We start from the raw sequence: 16682 nt of genomic DNA on the forward strand, positions 1-16682 counted from the left end.
CCTACAGATGTACCTGTCCATGTACTGACACATGCACAGATCTGTGGCATGTACGGACTAGCTAATCTGTACATGCCAGCGTGCATGTATGGAGGACAGCGTGAGTGTCCAGGAACTCAGATGAGTGGGGGAACATGTACAAGGGGGCAGCTGGGGGCCAGGTGGGTGACAGAGGAGGTGGGGAGGAGACAGTAGGGGAGTGGGCACTGCAGTGACCGCAAGATGCCAGCCCTTTTCTCTTTGGTCTCAACACCCTATTCAACATCATCCAGGATCTCATGTTCCTATTTTTAAAAACAAGATATTGTTACTGTCCTATGAACAGCAAATGACAGCAAAACTACAAACCAAGGCTAAATATAAACCATCCCAGGAGAACACCCGCCCTGTGATGGGTCCAGCCACACACGGGGTTACAGGGTACTTCACAAACAAACAGATTCCAAGTCACAGGGAAAATGAGGTGATTGTTGCCTACTAAGAGTTACACATGTTTCCATCAAAATATATTTTCATTCTTTTAAGCGTCAAGCTTAAAAAAAAAAAAAAAGCCATCAGAGGCTTGAGGTCCTTTTATCCTGCTCTTTCCTAAGTGAGGCCACCTGGTGGTCAGAAGCAGAATTGCAGCCAGATGGAGCAACCTAGACCAAACAAGGGACAGGTGATGCAACTGGGAGTATTATTTACACCAACTCAGGGCCATTAGGAGAACATTGGGTTTCACCACACATACAATAGTCTGGATGAAGTTAGGGCCAGTACCCATGAATCAGTCGGTGATTCAGGCTATGGTCCAAAGAAATACCCTAGTGCAATCAAGCTATTGGAAAAGTACTGGGGCCTCTTATCAGCAAAAAAAGGTAATTATTATTTGCTTCAGGATATTTCACCTAACCAGGTACCTGGCACAGACACCCTGGCCAAGGCCCCTTTTAAGCCCAGTCTGAAGGCCTTAGTTTTCTTCAGGCTGCCCGTGCAGTCATGCCACCGAACAGCCAACATTTTTCACTATGATGTGGAGCTCCCATTGGATCCCACTGGTGGTAATACGTGCACAAGGGCCATTCTGTTTGCAAAGGACCGACAAAGAGATCTACCCAAGCAAACCTACTGCACTAGCCCAGGATGGCGATTTCCTTCACCCCAGTTTAGCTGGGAGACAATCCCAATCTCAGGATATCATGTTATCTTCAGGTCACAAACTCCCTGAACAAGGTGTTCACGCTAAGCTGTGTGTGGTAGACAGAACAAAGTGCAGACCACATTTATAGGTCATCAAGAACATTATCTGAGCAAAAATAAAAAAAAACAAACCTTCTTAAATCCGGAGCTTAACTGATACTGGAATTCCCTGATATATTAATCTGCCCTCTGTGTCACATAGAGCTTTCTTGGTCCAGGAAGAGTCTGAGTTGACCTTTCATTGGCTTGTAAATCTTTCCTCAACTCACTATTGCTACCTACCCCAAGATTCCAAGGGAGATGATGAAAAGAAAAAAAGAGAGATAAATAAGCCGGGTCGGCAGGGAAAAAACACCACCAGGAAAACAGGGCATAGGACAGAAGAAAAACCAGCTCCTTCAATGGGGACTCCCTTATATGGAGACGGAGGCATAGAAATCCAGGTAGTTTGGGGAGGGAAAAAAAAAAACAGGTGAAGTTTGCTAGTAAGGCTGTGTTTGAATTGTACATTAATTATACTTCAATTAGGAATAAGCTCGGTTTGAGACCCACTGACAGTAACAGCTACCATTAACTGAGCAACGGCTATGGGCCAGGCGCTGTGTTGGCTGAGTCACAAACCCTGTGGTGTAGGCGCTGTCACCATCATTGAACAGATGAAGAAACCGAGGGTCTGAGAGGCTACCTTGCCCAAGGTGGTGACACAGCTGATAAATTATAGAACTGGGACTCCAGCTCAGGTCTTCCTGACGTAGAGACCAAGTTTGCTCTTACTACACTTACTAGTGGGGGCAGGGAGTAGGTTTGTTGAATGAGTGAGTCAAGGCAGTTGGGGGATGGGTTGGAGGTGCCAGGAAAGTGGTGCAGAGGAAGAAAAGGTGGGGGGCAGGGGAAGTACTCCTAGGGCTCCAGCAGCATGGGGGACCGGAAGAATATCCAAAGTGTCCAAATGAGCTTCATAACAGGACTTTGCTCATCTGCATTATTTCAGAAGGCAGCCATGCAGTCCTCAAAGAAAGCCCTCTCTGCCTAGGAAATAGGAACTATGAATCCAGCCAGGTGGCTCCCAGAATGGACTACACGGCGTCCCAAATTAGGTATGGAGTCTCGTAATAATAATCACAGTCCAGTCAATCTCCAGTTTGTAACTGGCGCGCCCTTAATTAACTTTTTCTCCCCCCCCATTCCTGCTGTGCTCAGCTTTTAGGAGAATGAAGCCAACAAGAAAACAAGCTCATAACAGGGATTTCGTTGCAGAAAAACAACTTTGAAAGGATGTCCCAGGTTCAGCCCACACTCAGCCAATCTCTCGTCCCCTCTGCACCTCTAGTTCACCAATAGTGAGAAGAGCTCACCCTGAGGCCTTATGATTCTCAGTTCGCAAATAATGGCTGGATCCCTGGATCACAGGCTTTGCTAAAGGAAGACCACCAACCTAAATGTCCCTGTAGAAAGATTTTCAAACAGCAGGGGTAGGGGAGACAGGGGCAGATAGGAGGGGAAGAGGGAGAAGTTGCAGGAACCCAAAAGGCTTTCTGTGTAACCCTCGGCACACCGGAAAATTCCTCTGCCCAGAATAGCTGAGCCAAATGTTGCAGTGAGTGGAAGCTTGTGCTGTATAGGGTATCTGCGATCTGATCTAACTTTTCTGCCTAAAGTGCTGATCCATGAGGCTCTCAGCGTCCTTGTGTCTCTGGAGGTGGGCCCCAGGCAGGAAACAGTGGCCTAAGGATTCAACAGCATAGCAACTCCAACATGTGTGTTTCCAAATTTCCCTTCTTCCATCCTGTGAGTTACATGGTAGGCTGGACCCAGAGCCACCGCAGTCACAGCGCCCAGCTGATGAGCCAGGTCCTTTGCTGGCTCTCGGTTCTAGGCCTACAGCTATGGGATTCTGTGATTAAACAGACACAGCTGACCCTCCCTCTCTCAGGGTGACCTTCTAGGTGGAGGGTGGCATGAGGAGGATGGGGTCAACTCCCGCCATTTCAGGGGGCCCTGGAAGCCAACTTGTTCCCTTTGAAGTGGAAGAAGTGTCTCAACATTGTCACCGTTCTGTTCCACTTCAAAAGCCAGACTCTCTAGGACAACAGCCCTTCCTATTTCGGGTTCCCACGGTGCAGGAAGGCGGACACTGGGCAGTCTGGGCCTTGGAACCTGTGGGCAGGATCTCAGCACGCTGCCGAGGGGTGGGAGGCAGACTCAGGGTGGGTGCGGTAGGTAGGGGGCGGCGAGGAGGGGGAACATCTCACTTCCCTTTTTGTCACACTTGAAGCATTGTGTACCACACAGCCCAAAGGAAACTCTTTATAGGCAAGTCTTCCTTATTTTCTACAGGGAATGTTCCACCCCCAAGGCTCCGCAATGTTGCCGGCGAAACACAGGGTGTTGTGGCAGGAGAAGCGGAAAAAGACATGATGGGAGAGGTGCGGGACAAGCCACCAAGCAAACTCTGCGTTAGGAGCTGGACAAGGAAATCAAAAAGGATACTGAGCACCGGAGTGTTAGCACAGTTGACAGGGCAGCTGCAAAACGACCCTCCCCATTTACCCCTCCACGGCGGCCCCCTTCTGCCTGAAGCTCTGTCTACTTCTAGTCACTGACTTGTCCCTTTTTCTGAAGAGGCTGGGGGAATAGGGAGGCTGAAATGCCATCATTTAATTTGTGCTGGCTTCACTCTTCTCTCTTCCCCTCGGTTCCACTCCAGTGTGGGAGACTATAGACAGGAAGGATGCTGCCACTTAATCTTTACTTTGGCCACATGGAAAATCCCCAAAGTCCAGAAGGAGGGAAGCAAGAAGGAAAGACGGAGACAGACAAAGTGCCTTGTCCTCTGTGGGTCACGTGAACTGCCCTGCATGGCCAGGGCCCAGAACGTCGACTTTGGGGGGCAGGAAAACAGGGAGGAGGATGCGCACGCAGATGCAGAAGGCAGTGGTGGGTGGCAGGGAGCCCAAGAGGAATCGTGCTGGAGAGGGGCACTGTCTTGGAAAAGTGGCTCTAGCAACTGATTTGGGCCAAACCCTGGCACTGAATGATGGCAGGAGCAATGAATTGTGCCTTTCAGCTCCCTCCCCAGACAGGATCCAATGTGAGCTTCACAAACAATCTCCCAGTGACACGAGGGCTGACAGGCAGAACCAAACCCCATTTGGACAAGGCACTCCACTCCACTCAACCTCGTTCAAAAAAGTCAAAAGGGGCTCTTGTCAAATCACCTTTGTTACCCTAACTTTGGTGGCTAACAAAGGGTAGGCAGTCTCTCCTGGCATCTCCGCAAGACTGGAAGTACTGGCAACGTTATCCAGGAATGAATGCAATTTAGCTCAGTGGATCTTAAATTTCATGAACCTTGTATCAATATTTATGCTTGTCTCCCTTCTCTTTTTTGCCTTGCAGCTGGGAAAATTTACCTCCATCATTTTTCTAAGTTCTCTTCTCATTTTCCACCATCCCCATTACCCATCTACAAGTATGAAACAGATATTCCTGAAAAAAGAGAAGGTCGATCTCAGTGAAATGTTTACTTCAGGAAAAAGCCTAGGGCTTGGGGGTGCTCAGGAGGGTAGCCTGGGGTTTGGGAGGGCCACACCACCGCCATCACCCTGGGCATCACTTCAGTCCTCAGAATCGGGCCCGCCTTTTTTCTCTCCACCCTGTCGTTTGGTCCGTGCCCATCTAGATGGGGATTAACATAGCAGCCACAAAACTTGGAATTCCTGTGGGACCCAAGGCTCCTCTGACATGGTGGCCAACAGTGTCAGGGTCCCTCACTCTGATTCCCTTCCTTTGTAAACCAGGGGAACAAATCACAGGTCCTTAAGGGTCTCTGAGTTTCCAGTCCCTTCCTTCTGAGGAGGGGGTCTATGTTTAGCACGGGGAGGGGGTCACCTCTATCTGTCAACCTCCTCGTGGTCTTATCCTTGTTCTATAGTGCCCTCCCAGACCAGCGAGCATCTTCACGTGGGCAAATAAACTCCCTCATCACGACCTACCTTCTGGGAATCCTGGCCCTCGACAGCCTTCTCAGGGTCTGGGAAAGGAAGCAGCAAGAACATGGCCACTCTCCGTGTTTGTTTGTCTGCACCAGCCCTCCACCAGCTTCTCCGGGCCAGGGAGACACTGGCAGGGCCTCTCCCAGTCCTTTTGCTTTATGGAGCAGTCCCAAGAGCCGAAATTCCAAGCCTTTTTTTTTTTTTTTCTGGCAGTTGCCGGGGTTACTCTGAGTGGTATGTGAAGGACTTGGGACTATTGGCAATGCTTGGAAGACGAGAACCAGGAGGATCTTGCTGGGGACGCTGAGCCAGCAGACAAGGGGCCTGTGAAGAGGCCAGGGGCTCTAAGGTGCAGCACCTGACTGCCCTGTGGGCCCCGCTATAGAATGGGTGACCTCTGAAGTGGTCCAGGTTCCCTGGGGAACAAAACGACGGTAATAACGCCGGCCTCTTCAGGCGCGGGGGCTCCTGGGCCAGGATGGGTAAGCATTATGAGCCTCCCAAGGCTCTCACATTGTACGCCCGAGGCCCTTGTTTAACTCACAGCGCAGCTATTCACCGTGGGCTCACTTGAGGTAGCTCCTTGATCCTCTGTTGTTGGACTCTGTGACTTGTGAGGGAAGGCTGTGTAATTGCAAAGGGCCTCTGGCTCTCCAGCCGCCTCCCCCCTCCCTTGGGTTTCCTGGATGGAAAGAAGGCAGCCCAGCTGAGGTGGGGGGCAGTGGCAGGAAGGGGCAGGGGACACACTAGTCCGAGAAGAGAAAGAAAGGAGAGAAACAAGGCAAGCTTCTCCCTGGGGGCCCCCCACCCAGCCCCAGCCATGGGAACAGAGCCAGGCAGCTCAAAGGCATGCGGGGAGGGGTTAAGGAAGGCCTCCTGCCTGGTTTGAGAATTGCTGACAAGGAATACACACACCTTATCAGGAAGAAAGGGCAGCACACAAGCGCACACACACACACACACACACACACACGTTTATGCAAACACCCGTTCAGCCTTTGACAAAGTCTAATTCACAGAGCTAGGCACGCAGAGGGCATCATTCCATCTCTGTCTCTCTCTCTCACCTGATGCCAGCTTCATGACCCCCAAAGGGGTAGCAAAGCAATAGGACATGGCAAAGTGGCAAGGCAGGACACTGTAGATCCAGTCAGAGTGTCAGAAGCCGTGGCCTCTGCTCTCTCTGACATCCAGAGCTGGCTGTGTGCTGTGCAAGGGTCATAGGTGACAGGCTCTTGGGGGAAGCTTGGAGTGGAAGTCAGGTGGGCATGGGAGAACTAGCGTGAAGCTTCACACTGTACACCGGGCACAGGAAGTGCTGGTGCTGCCAGGTCCACAGTTTTCAAAGACGTCAATCACGCATTCAAATGAACGAGAAAGAAAAACAAGCACCATCTGTGTACAATCGATCATGTGAATGCCTAGGAAATGATCCCCATAGGCTCCTCACGAGGACACTTCTAAAGAGAGCCAGTCCTGGCATAGATGTCACATGTGGCTGACGACCTGAGAAGTGTGATTTGAACGGCACTGAGAAAAATTCCTCTCAGTCCAAGCTGTTTGCCTGACTGGACTACTGCAGTGCCTACAAACGTCACCCTCGGAGTCATACCTTTGAGTTATAATGGAATTCTTTACACTTTGAGGAATTAGGAAAGTTTTTTCTTCCAGTGCAAAAGCCCTGGGAAAGTACCCCATTCTGCCACTATCAGCTACAAATACTTAAATAGGGATAAACTAAATTTCTGTATGACTTTCAACACAGTAGTAAGTGGCGGATCAGCATGAGAAGATGACTAAACACACAGCAGGTACACCTTGCTGGTGGGCTGCGGAGGGAAAGACATGGGTCCAGGTGACGAGAGTATGGATGTCCTGTGCTCCAGCCCTAGAAAATCTAGTGGAATACATCGGTGGCTTGAGAAGGGTACTTTCAAGAGACGTGGATGCAGCTCTTCTGGCCCCAGTCCATGGAACTGCTTTTGGGAACCACTGGCCTACAGGTGAGAGCCAAGACAGGATCTACCCGAAGACTTCCCAAAGCGCCACGGCCACCATGACCCACTCTGTATGACACACGATGATGGGGCTCAGCATCTTCTGAGCCTAACATCTGTTCAGTCATCTCCTTCCCTGTCATGTTTGTCTACCTCTTTCCCTCTTCACTCCTGAAAACTTGATCAGAACGTGAATGAGAGCTGCTATTAGAAAGATAACCCAAACTTGCTCTGATTTATAAATCAGCCTTTGGCAAATTTGGCTTCTCTGTTATGAGGAACAGATTGCTTCTAAGACACTTCACAGCTGTCCGTGGGAACTCTTGGCCTGGGAGGTTGGAGGCGTGGGGGGCAGGCATCACAGGGCGGGAAGGGAGAAGAACCCGGGAGAGAGGGAGGGGCTGATTTTTCTCCAACAGCACAGTCTGGTCAGTTAACCTGCCCTACCCGCCTTCAACAGAAGCCAGCTCTCCTCCAGCCCTGTGGCTGTCCCTGCCTGGTCAAACGTGGATCCATTCCGAGGTTGGCTGGAGGGCTGTGACTCATTCCCCCCTCAGAAGCTTGCCGGGGCTGACTACAAAGACTTGCCAGGATCTCTGCAAACGTGCCCATCCCGTCCCTGAGCCAAGCCTTGCACTCCCCTGCCCCTACCGTCCTCGTCCCATCCCATGGCTTGCAAGCGCCTCCGGGGCAAGGAGGGCGCCTCCGCGGCTCACTGACTCCACTCTCCCAAGGGAATTCACTTCTCTCTGTGGTACGCATCCGGCCTGTGTTTCGGTATTTTACTTTACTTTTATGTTTAATTTACACTGCCTGCTAGGTTTGGGGCTTAAATAAACAAAGGCTATGTTTCCCCCAAGGCCTGGACTTCCTGGTTGCCTGTCAGCAACAGAGTGACCCTTTTAACCTCTTTTCTTGCCCCTTGAGACAGGCAGTGTTGGGGGTGGGATTGGAAGAGAAAGATACTTTGGGTCAAAAGCCTGGAAATTCTTAGTGCCAGCCTAAAATACCCCCCCCTCGCTCTTCTCCACATGAATGTTAAGCCCCGAACCTGCCTTAGCAAGTACAGACTTCCTTCAAAGGCCACTGCAAGACTGTAAGGGTTAAGGCACAAAAACGGAAAAGTCAAAGTATTCGCATTGATTATTTGAAAAATCTACTTACAGATGTCTTTGTACCACCGAGCAAAGACAGAGCGCCCAGGTCTTGGTGGGTGGAGCCTTGGCAGCGAGCAGCCTTAAGGGCCTATAGACTGAGCAGAGCTCGGTGGGCCTGCCTGGGAAAGGCTTCCTGCCAAAGCTCATAATACACCTTAAAAAATAAGAGGAACACTGGCCCCTGTGTCCTAAGATAGAGCCCTAACAGCAAAGTAACAAATCCTGGTCAACAGTTCTGACATCCTGTTATTTGCAAAAACTAATAATACTGTGGCGTTTGTTGACAGAGTTGCAGAAGAGCTAAAGTAAACATGGAAACTGAGGAAAGGCCAAGTATAGTCAGTTACTAGCTCAGCAGTTGAGAAAAGGGAGTTTCACAGACACTCCTTGGACATCTGGGGGTAGTGGGGCCTGAACACAGTTGGGAGACAATCCAGAGGCATCTGTCTTGTCACCAGGTGACTCCTCTCTAACAATAGGCTGCTGCAATAATGGCCTTGGCCCATGGAGCTGAGTCCTCAGACAGAGAGTAATGACAAGAAGAATTGAGAGGGACTCTCCTAGTGCGTATGCCAGGGTAGGTGCTCCCTGAGAAACGCAGCTCTGGCACCCATTCTAAATGAACTAGGTCAAGTGGGAAGAAAATACGTCAGAAGGCCAGCGTTCCTTTTCTACCTTACCACCGGGCCCCCAGAACTGCTTAGAAGGCTTCTAAACCCCCTATGCTGCTAGCCCCTCGTTCATGAAATGGGAATGATGCCCCCCTGCCCCACATAAACAACACACAAGGTGTATATGTTTATGGACTCCCCAAAGTCTGGAAATGGAGATAATATTGCATCGTTTTTGCACACTGATGATGTCCTTGACAACAATGTATATATATATATATATGTGCCTATGTTTCCAGACATGGTGGATATCCTGTAGGCGGCATAGCTGAGTTCTTCAGGTAGTAAAAAGGGCCACGTGAATGTGATATGTGCCATGATGAGTAAGGGCCTTGGTCCTCAAATGCTGTTGGCAAAATGGCTCACCAAATGAGCAGTCCTATCAATGCTGTTTCAAAGTCCAGCATTTCTAACTTCCTGTCCAGTTCCAGTTTGTTGTTTCCATGATTTCACAACTTATGGATACTGCCTGTGGGGAGGGGCATAGTTTGAGAGACTGATGTTCAGATGGAATCAACATTCAAAATTTAGTGTCTTGACAGGCGGAGGTGAAGCAGGCGGTGGACGAGATGTTTCCCGAGGGTGCCGGGCCCTACGTGGATCTGGATGAGGCAGGAGGCAGCACAGGGCTCCTGATGGACTTGGCAGCCAATGAAAAGGCAGTTCATGCAGACTTTTTAAATGATTTTGAAAATCTCTTTGATGATGATGATATCCAGTGAGGTGTGTCCGGCGGTGCGTTTGCTCAAGCTTTGCCACGCGGTGGTGTGGCAGATCTCCTCAAAGAACAATTTCAGATGGTTCCAGAGAACTTGTGGAAATCACTTGAAATCAGGAGATGGTTAACCAAGAAAGAGAAGATGGTTTTAACCATCTGGATGAGGCCTGTTAATCTCTGAATGTGACCAGCTTTTGTCCTTAACTTCAATTTTAAAAAGTGATGTTATTAAAAAAATAAATTTTGCGTCTTGAAGGTCTTAGCAATCCTTTCCTCACAGAGGACTTGTAACTTGCATAAAGTTTTGGCCTTGAGAGCTTCTCCAATGGCACAGTCAGTAATCAGCAGGACCCCTAGTCTTTCAAGCAGGACTGAAGGCACAGCGAGATAAGATCATGACCACTGGAAGTGGACAGTGCAAATGGTCTCAAGTGAGCAGTGACTGGCTTTCTAGACTAGAATACAAGCTCTTCGAGGGCAGGGGCTTATCTTATTCATCACGGTACCCCCAGAGTCTGGACTAGTGCCTGGCCCACAGTCTCAGTGCCATAAACAGGTGCTTAATAATTAAAGAGAAGGTTTAGATAAGTATTAGAACTTGGCTAATGGCCTCCACAGGGAAGAACTATAGGCAAATTCATGAATTTGCCTCCTGTTAACATGTTAATTTGGGGACAATCATTGTACGAGAGCAACTCTGCAGTTAAAATCACGGAAGACTGGTGAAAATCAAACATACTTGGAAAACCCAACCCAAACACAATTTAATTGAGTAAGTGGCCACTAATGACCTGGAACCAAGGCCCGACCTCTTCAATAAAAGGGATAATTCACCCGTGTGTGTGCTCCTGGTTCTGCACTAATGCTGGGACTTTGGTCAGTTTCCACCTTTAGCTGGAGGGGCTGGGTCAGTTGGGAACAGGGCACCCACAGGGAGCAGTAGAGGGTGATGAAGCCCAGGAGGAGGTCAGCCAAGTCTCAGCTGGCAGTAACATCAAAGAGGGATTTCAGGCTAGCAAGCCTGATTCTGAGCAAGTGACAGCCATATAACTGGAACGATGCGGTGGAGGGGGGGGCGGTTGCAGATAAAAAATCCATCCTGACTAAAAATACCCTGATGACTGCCAACATAAAGGAAATTCTCACCATTAATGTCATCCTTGGGTTCGAATTCTTGAGGATCCCTGTTAAAATGAGAGGTCCTTCTCAGAAGGGGAACTATTTAGTTTTTCTCTGGGAAGGAACATGATGACCTGCTCACTGTGGTCCGAATAGTTGGGGGGCTTCTGTGAGGAGTGACCCAGGCTGACTAAGTATATAGACTAGGGGGATACTGCCTGGGGTGGGCCATACAATGGGTCCTGGCTAACTGGTGGCCTTAGGCTTTCAGGGACAGGAAAATGTGCCCAAATATTCCTGGACTCTGTAAAGAAACCAAACTCCCTGAGTGGGCAGCTTTGAGTAGCAGAGTTTATGACAGAGGAGATTGTTTTCTCCTGCTCTTCTTGGTAAACACAAGCAAACTGTTCTGAAGAGGCCGCAAGGAGCAGTAATCTATATATGTCCAAGCCCGACTGGGGGTATCTATCTTCAGTGCTTTCCCGTCCCAAGGATCTTGTTTGCATGCTCATCAAAGCATCCTCCCTGGAAATCTCCTCCTCAAGTCCTACTGATTCACTGCTAAGTTGGCATAGGTGAGAAATTGAAGGCTCTGTGACTGATAAGGGGTTGATGGGTTCTCCTTCCCCATGGTAATTTCTTTTTACCAAGAGCCTCCTGCTGACCCAAAGGAATGAGTCCAGTGGGGGAAATGCCAGGCAGGAGGTCAGGTTGCTGGGGGGAGCTTTCTTTGGCCATTTTCCACCACTCTCTGTTGGCAGTTGCCTTCTCTGCCTGTGTAGCAGGCGACCCTGGCGGCAGACACAATACTCGCACCAGAGCTGGCCAGGGCAGCCCTTGCCCCCCAGCACCCCTCCTTCTTGCCCTTGTAAAACTGGCAAAACCTCAGCCCCAGAACCCCACTCTAGCTTGACCAGGTGATGGCCAACTGCTTGATACCAGGCAGAGCTGGGCCGATGGAGGGAGGCAGGGGAGTAGGGCTGGTCAGGTTCTCCCACCCCCGTGGCTCTGTTGTGAGGTGCTGACAGCTGAGAGAGGACCTGAAACCAGTTAGCCTGGGGCTCCCAGCCAGCAGTGTATTTTCATCTTGTTTTGACTGGGACTGTCCTCCTCTGTGTAAACACGTCCATGTCAAGGGGAAGAAAATGTAGAACGGCTTAAAATAGGTGGGTGGAATGCATCCCACCCATGAATCACCAGCTCAGGGAATGCCCTGCAGGTAGACCTTGCTTTAAGCAAACCTGACATATGAAAACCTTAATTCAACAAGAAGGCAGGGATGCACCGCTGTTAGGTCTTGACCTATCACTGAGAGATCTCAAAGCCACATCTGGTCCAAATAATAACTTCAGTAGCTCCCATGTACTGATTACTTAGCAGGCACTGTGCTAAGAGTATATCCATTAGCCTTTTGAACGTTGTCAAGAGTTATGGATAACTGATAGTAGGAATTGGGTATCGTATTATCATTATGCACATTTTGTGGATGAGGAAACTGAGGCTCAGACAGGTTAAGTGACTTGCCTAGGGTTACCTAGCTCGTAGTGGCAGAGGAGAGATGTGAACCTCTGGGGTGTGATTCTAAAGCTCCAGGCTGTCTCGATCTGGGCATTTAGCTTTGTCTTGAGATTTCTAGGCAGGGCTGCATTCTTGGCATGAATGTCCATTCGTGCTGAACCCCCTTCATCACAGTTTGCAGGGGAATGATTAACAGGCCTTTATCAGGGTTAGGGTGGGGAAGCCCCCCAGGTGGGGGCTGGTTCTTTCCACTGACTAAAGGATTCCCATAAGGGGGGCCCCCCTAGCATGCCAGGATGGGATGGATCTGCATTTCATTTCAGGCCTGGCAGACTGTATAAGAGCAACTGCTTGACCAGACACAGGGAAGGCCCCTCCTAATTGCAAATAAGTACAAACTACTCAACACCAGGCTGGGGTAGGGACAAAAGACTCAGTATAATCCAGTATAAGGAAAGACCAAATGTAAACACGTATTTTGAAAAAAAAAATGTCACCGATCACAATGTTGGTGCAGGGCTGGCCCCCAGGCTAAACTGTGAAGTAGGAGTGTGTCTTCAGAACCTTCCTGCTTCCTTTTCAGGTACCTTCCTCCTGACTGTCCCTGCAGGTGACCTGTGCCCTCCTGCTGCCTAGGGTTCCATGGGGCCCCTCACTACTGTTTGCAGCTGCCCGTCTTCCCTAGCAATGCCCCCTTTAAGGGGGACTCTTAGTCTCCCTCCCCCAAATCATAAGTACCCAGCCCATCCTAAAGGACAAATTGGGGAGATGTGTTTGTGTAAGTGGTAGGTAGTAGCTTAACAGGTTTTCCCCAGATCATGGGGCTCTAACCCTTAGATTTCAGTCAGTGGTACAATTTTAAGCATGAGCGGGGAGTGTGGAGGTGGGCAGAGAACAAGCTGGGTGGGGGCAACAGTGGGGGCGGGGGGAGACTGCTCGTCAGTGACCTTCAAATCTTGCCAAGTAGACCATGTGCTCCTCTGACTATAGGTCAAGTCTGGGTCTGCATGGAGGGATAAACGCTCCACCCTTACACTCATGCTGTATTGTTTCCAGAGCATGGTGGACAGGGCACTGGGATAATAGGAGACAGGAGTCTGGCCTGGTTTTGCCTCTGGCTACCGGAACAACCTTGGAAAAGTCTCATAACCACTGTGAGTCCCAGTTTCCCCTAAATGTAAAATGAGAGGATCAAGGCTGCAAATTTATAGTTATTTGGGTGCTTATTTGATGAATGATACCCCCATTTAGACTGGGAGCTCCATGAAGCCGTATACCAAGGGCCTATAACAGTGTATGGCACATAGTAAGTCCTCAACGAATGGAATAATTGAATGAAGGAAGGAAGGAAGGAATGGCAAAAGTGACTTCTAAGGTTGCTGCCAGTTCCAACAGTCACAGCCTTGATGTCCTCAGATGCAGCTCTTTACAGCTGTGCCTCTGAGTGGAGAGGCCCAGGCCAAAGGCTGGGTGAGGCCTTCAGGCCCTTGCCCTCAGGACCAGAAGGTACAGGGGCAGCCTGCACTGCAGAGGGGGCAGGCTCTGGGACCGAAGCCAGTAGGCAAGAGCTTCTGGGAGGCCCAGGAGGCTTGCAGGATGCTGGATGGGGTGGGGGGTGGTAAGGAATGTAGGAAGGGAAGGTCCAGTCAGGAGGAGTTAGGAGAGTAACTTTTACACAGTTTTCTGTAAAACGGGAAGCTGAGATAAGAGAGACTTGATGGGTGTCTGGGCTGAGGTAGGAAAAGTGCCGAGTTGCATGGTGACTCAAGGTCAGGAGCTGGAATGGGGCCCAGAGCTCTCAAGCCTCTGCTCACCCCCTTGGGACTGGCCCCTGGCTCCAGGCCAGCTCCCTGAATAGCTCCCCTCCCCCACTCAGCCGTCCACAATTCCAGCTTCTTACGCCAACCTGCTTCCCTGTCCAGCTGATGCCTTGGCTGTCCCCTCCCCCTCCCCCACTGAGATGTGAAGTCCTCCCCCAACCTCCCTCCAAGACTCCGGTGCAGTCACCCATTAGACCTCTGGAAGCAGACTTGCCCGCCCCCTTCTCAGCATCGCCCGCATTCAGACTCTGACGCAACTCCTCACCTTCTTACGCAAAAGGCTGCCTCCCTCCCCTCCCCTCCCCTCCCGTCCCCTCCTGGCCTGCCCCCCTGCCCTCCCTACCCCCACCCCACTCCGTGGCCAGGGCACTCTCCTAGGAATACTCCCAGACAAAATTCTAAGGCGCTGAGATTTTCTCGCGTGTCCCCACTCTTTCCTCTAGCACCCTTTCACGTTTCAACAGGAGCCACAGTTTCAATCCAGGAGAATGAATCTTTAAGAGTGAAATTTCAGGTATTAGTGAGTGGAGAGAGAGAGATTTACAGGGCAGGGGTCTTTCCCAGAATTCCTGATATAACGCTGTGGAGGTGGTTACCTCCATACTCTGGATGCTCGTTAGACCAATTCTGTCTTTTGCTGCCCTGGGATTTGGGAGATCAAAGTTCTGGTCCCATCTCTGCCATTAAAACTGTCTGTGTGACCTTGGGTAAGTCATGCAATCTCACTGAGTCTCTGAGTCTCTGAGTCTCAAATGGGAGTAATTACCCTTGCCCTACCCACCTCAACAGGGGTGTTTTGAAAATTAAAGGAGATGTGTGTGTGTTGTGTGTGTGGGTTGTTTGTGTGTGTGTGTGTGTGTGAGAGAGAGAGAGAGAGACAGAGAGAGAGAGAGACAGAGAGAGAGAGAGACAGAGAGAGACAGAGAGAGGGAGAGAGAGAGAGAGAGGGAGGGAGACCACTAACTGCAAGGCGCGGGACAAATATCAGGGATTACTCATTCAGGTTACTTGGTACAGCCCTTTTTACAAAAATGCCAGTGTGCCTTTGGCCTGCCCCCTTCCTCTGTTTCTCCTCAAGGGCTTGGGCCTTAGACAAATCTGGTCTCCTGTGTAAGTCTGCCCAGCTTTGAGAACATCTCCCGCCCCTCCCCCACCCCCTCACCACCCATCCTGTTGCCCTCAGGCCTTCCTTCACCATCCAAGGGCCTCTTGCCACACTCTCTCCCTCTCTCGCAGCCCAGGGCCCAGGGCCATCCGTGTGCGCCGAGTGACCCTGCTCTCTCAGCCCTGACCTCAGCCCATCCCCATCAAAGCTTTGAAGAGGAAGGACTCTGGGGCAGGGGTAATGACTGAACTTGATGATTTGCTGCAGAGGCTGAGCACAACGTGGGACACCCAGCATGCGCTCCAGAAACACATCATTGTTTGGTTGTGTGTGCTGGGGGAGACCTGGGGGTGGAGCCTGCTTTGGGGCTCCTGACATCACGCCAGATAGGCAACTGCTCCACCTCTAGATCCGCCAGGCCCTGCCCGCCTGGTCTTCCCACCCATCTTCCCCTTCACCTCTCAACCCAGAGAATGTGCTGGGCTCTTTCATCTCCAGAACCTGCATGCTAGAATGTGATTTTGGGCCTCCCTGGCCTAGCGCCACTGAGTTTCTCTGGTGACCCCACCTTTCCCCCAGGGACAAGAGACTGAGAGCAGTTTGGGGCACCCTCTGAATTTCCCAGCATAAGCAATCAGCTCTCTCTGAAGGCCGCACCCAGGAATCTTCTGACCTGAGGAAACCTGGGATTCCCTCTGCAGAATTAGGGGCTCCTGGGCTTTTCCTAGGGGTTGGAGAACGATGTTTACCACAGTTCAGCATGGATCTAATATGTCTGCTCCTATACTAGGTTGACAGCAGTCCCCTTGGCTGGAATGTCTCTTGGTCTAGCAAATACTAGAGAGGGTTTCTTCTAAATGGCGGGGGCAAAGCCTTTACTTTTATCCTTCAGGGCTTCGTTTCAACCCTCCTCTCCCCAAAGGAGGAAATTAGAAACAAAAGGTGACCTTGCTAGGCCTTGGCAGAAAACTGGTGACAGGGCGGCAACACATGGCCTTATTTTGTTGGCCCCTGCCACCTGTCTCCCTCCCTCCGCCTGCTGCTGGGGCCCCATGTTGGCAGGCAGGTGGAGGGGAGGTGGAACTCTCTGGAGAGGCCACCTGGGAAATCTGGTCTTATAGTGAGAGCCTCAGTCACCTGGAATTGGTTTTTCTTCACTCCATTTTTTCCCCCTAAGAGGCTAACAATTCCAATCAGGGATTTGTTTAAGAGCATCCAATGAATGGGGCAAGGGCCACACAAGAGTACTGGGCTCTGAATCAGGACAGAGACCAACTTTTGCCCCTGGCCCTGCCGTGACATTGTTCTGTGGCCGCAAGCTGGTTGAATTCCCTCTCAGGCCCTCAGTTTCCCCACCTGTCCAGACTCTATCTCTGGTCCTGGGCAGGGATCAGCGATGT

At 50.6% G+C, this 16682-nt stretch overlaps 2 protein-coding genes across 3 annotated transcripts in view; one reads left to right on the forward strand and one right to left on the reverse strand.

Moving 5' to 3' along the window:
• The window catches only part of TSC22D3 (TSC22 domain family member 3), a 58751-nt gene that overhangs the window by 4412 nt on the left and 37657 nt on the right, over positions 1–16682 (reverse strand). The window lies entirely within an intron of this gene.
• On the forward strand, positions 135–9745 carry LOC309796972 (COP9 signalosome complex subunit 9-like; the record flags this gene model as incomplete). The annotated part of the gene is made up of 2 exons (XM_082610356.1): positions 135–161; positions 9545–9745. 2 exons carry the CDS (start codon positions 135–137, stop codon positions 9722–9724), a joined length of 207 nt encoding a protein of 68 aa, XP_082466482.1. The 3' UTR covers positions 9725–9745.

Source organism: Mesoplodon mirus, assembly GCF_964341445.2.
Source record: "Mesoplodon mirus genome assembly, chromosome: X".
NCBI classification, from domain to species: Eukaryota; Metazoa; Chordata; class Mammalia; order Artiodactyla; family Ziphiidae; genus Mesoplodon; species Mesoplodon mirus.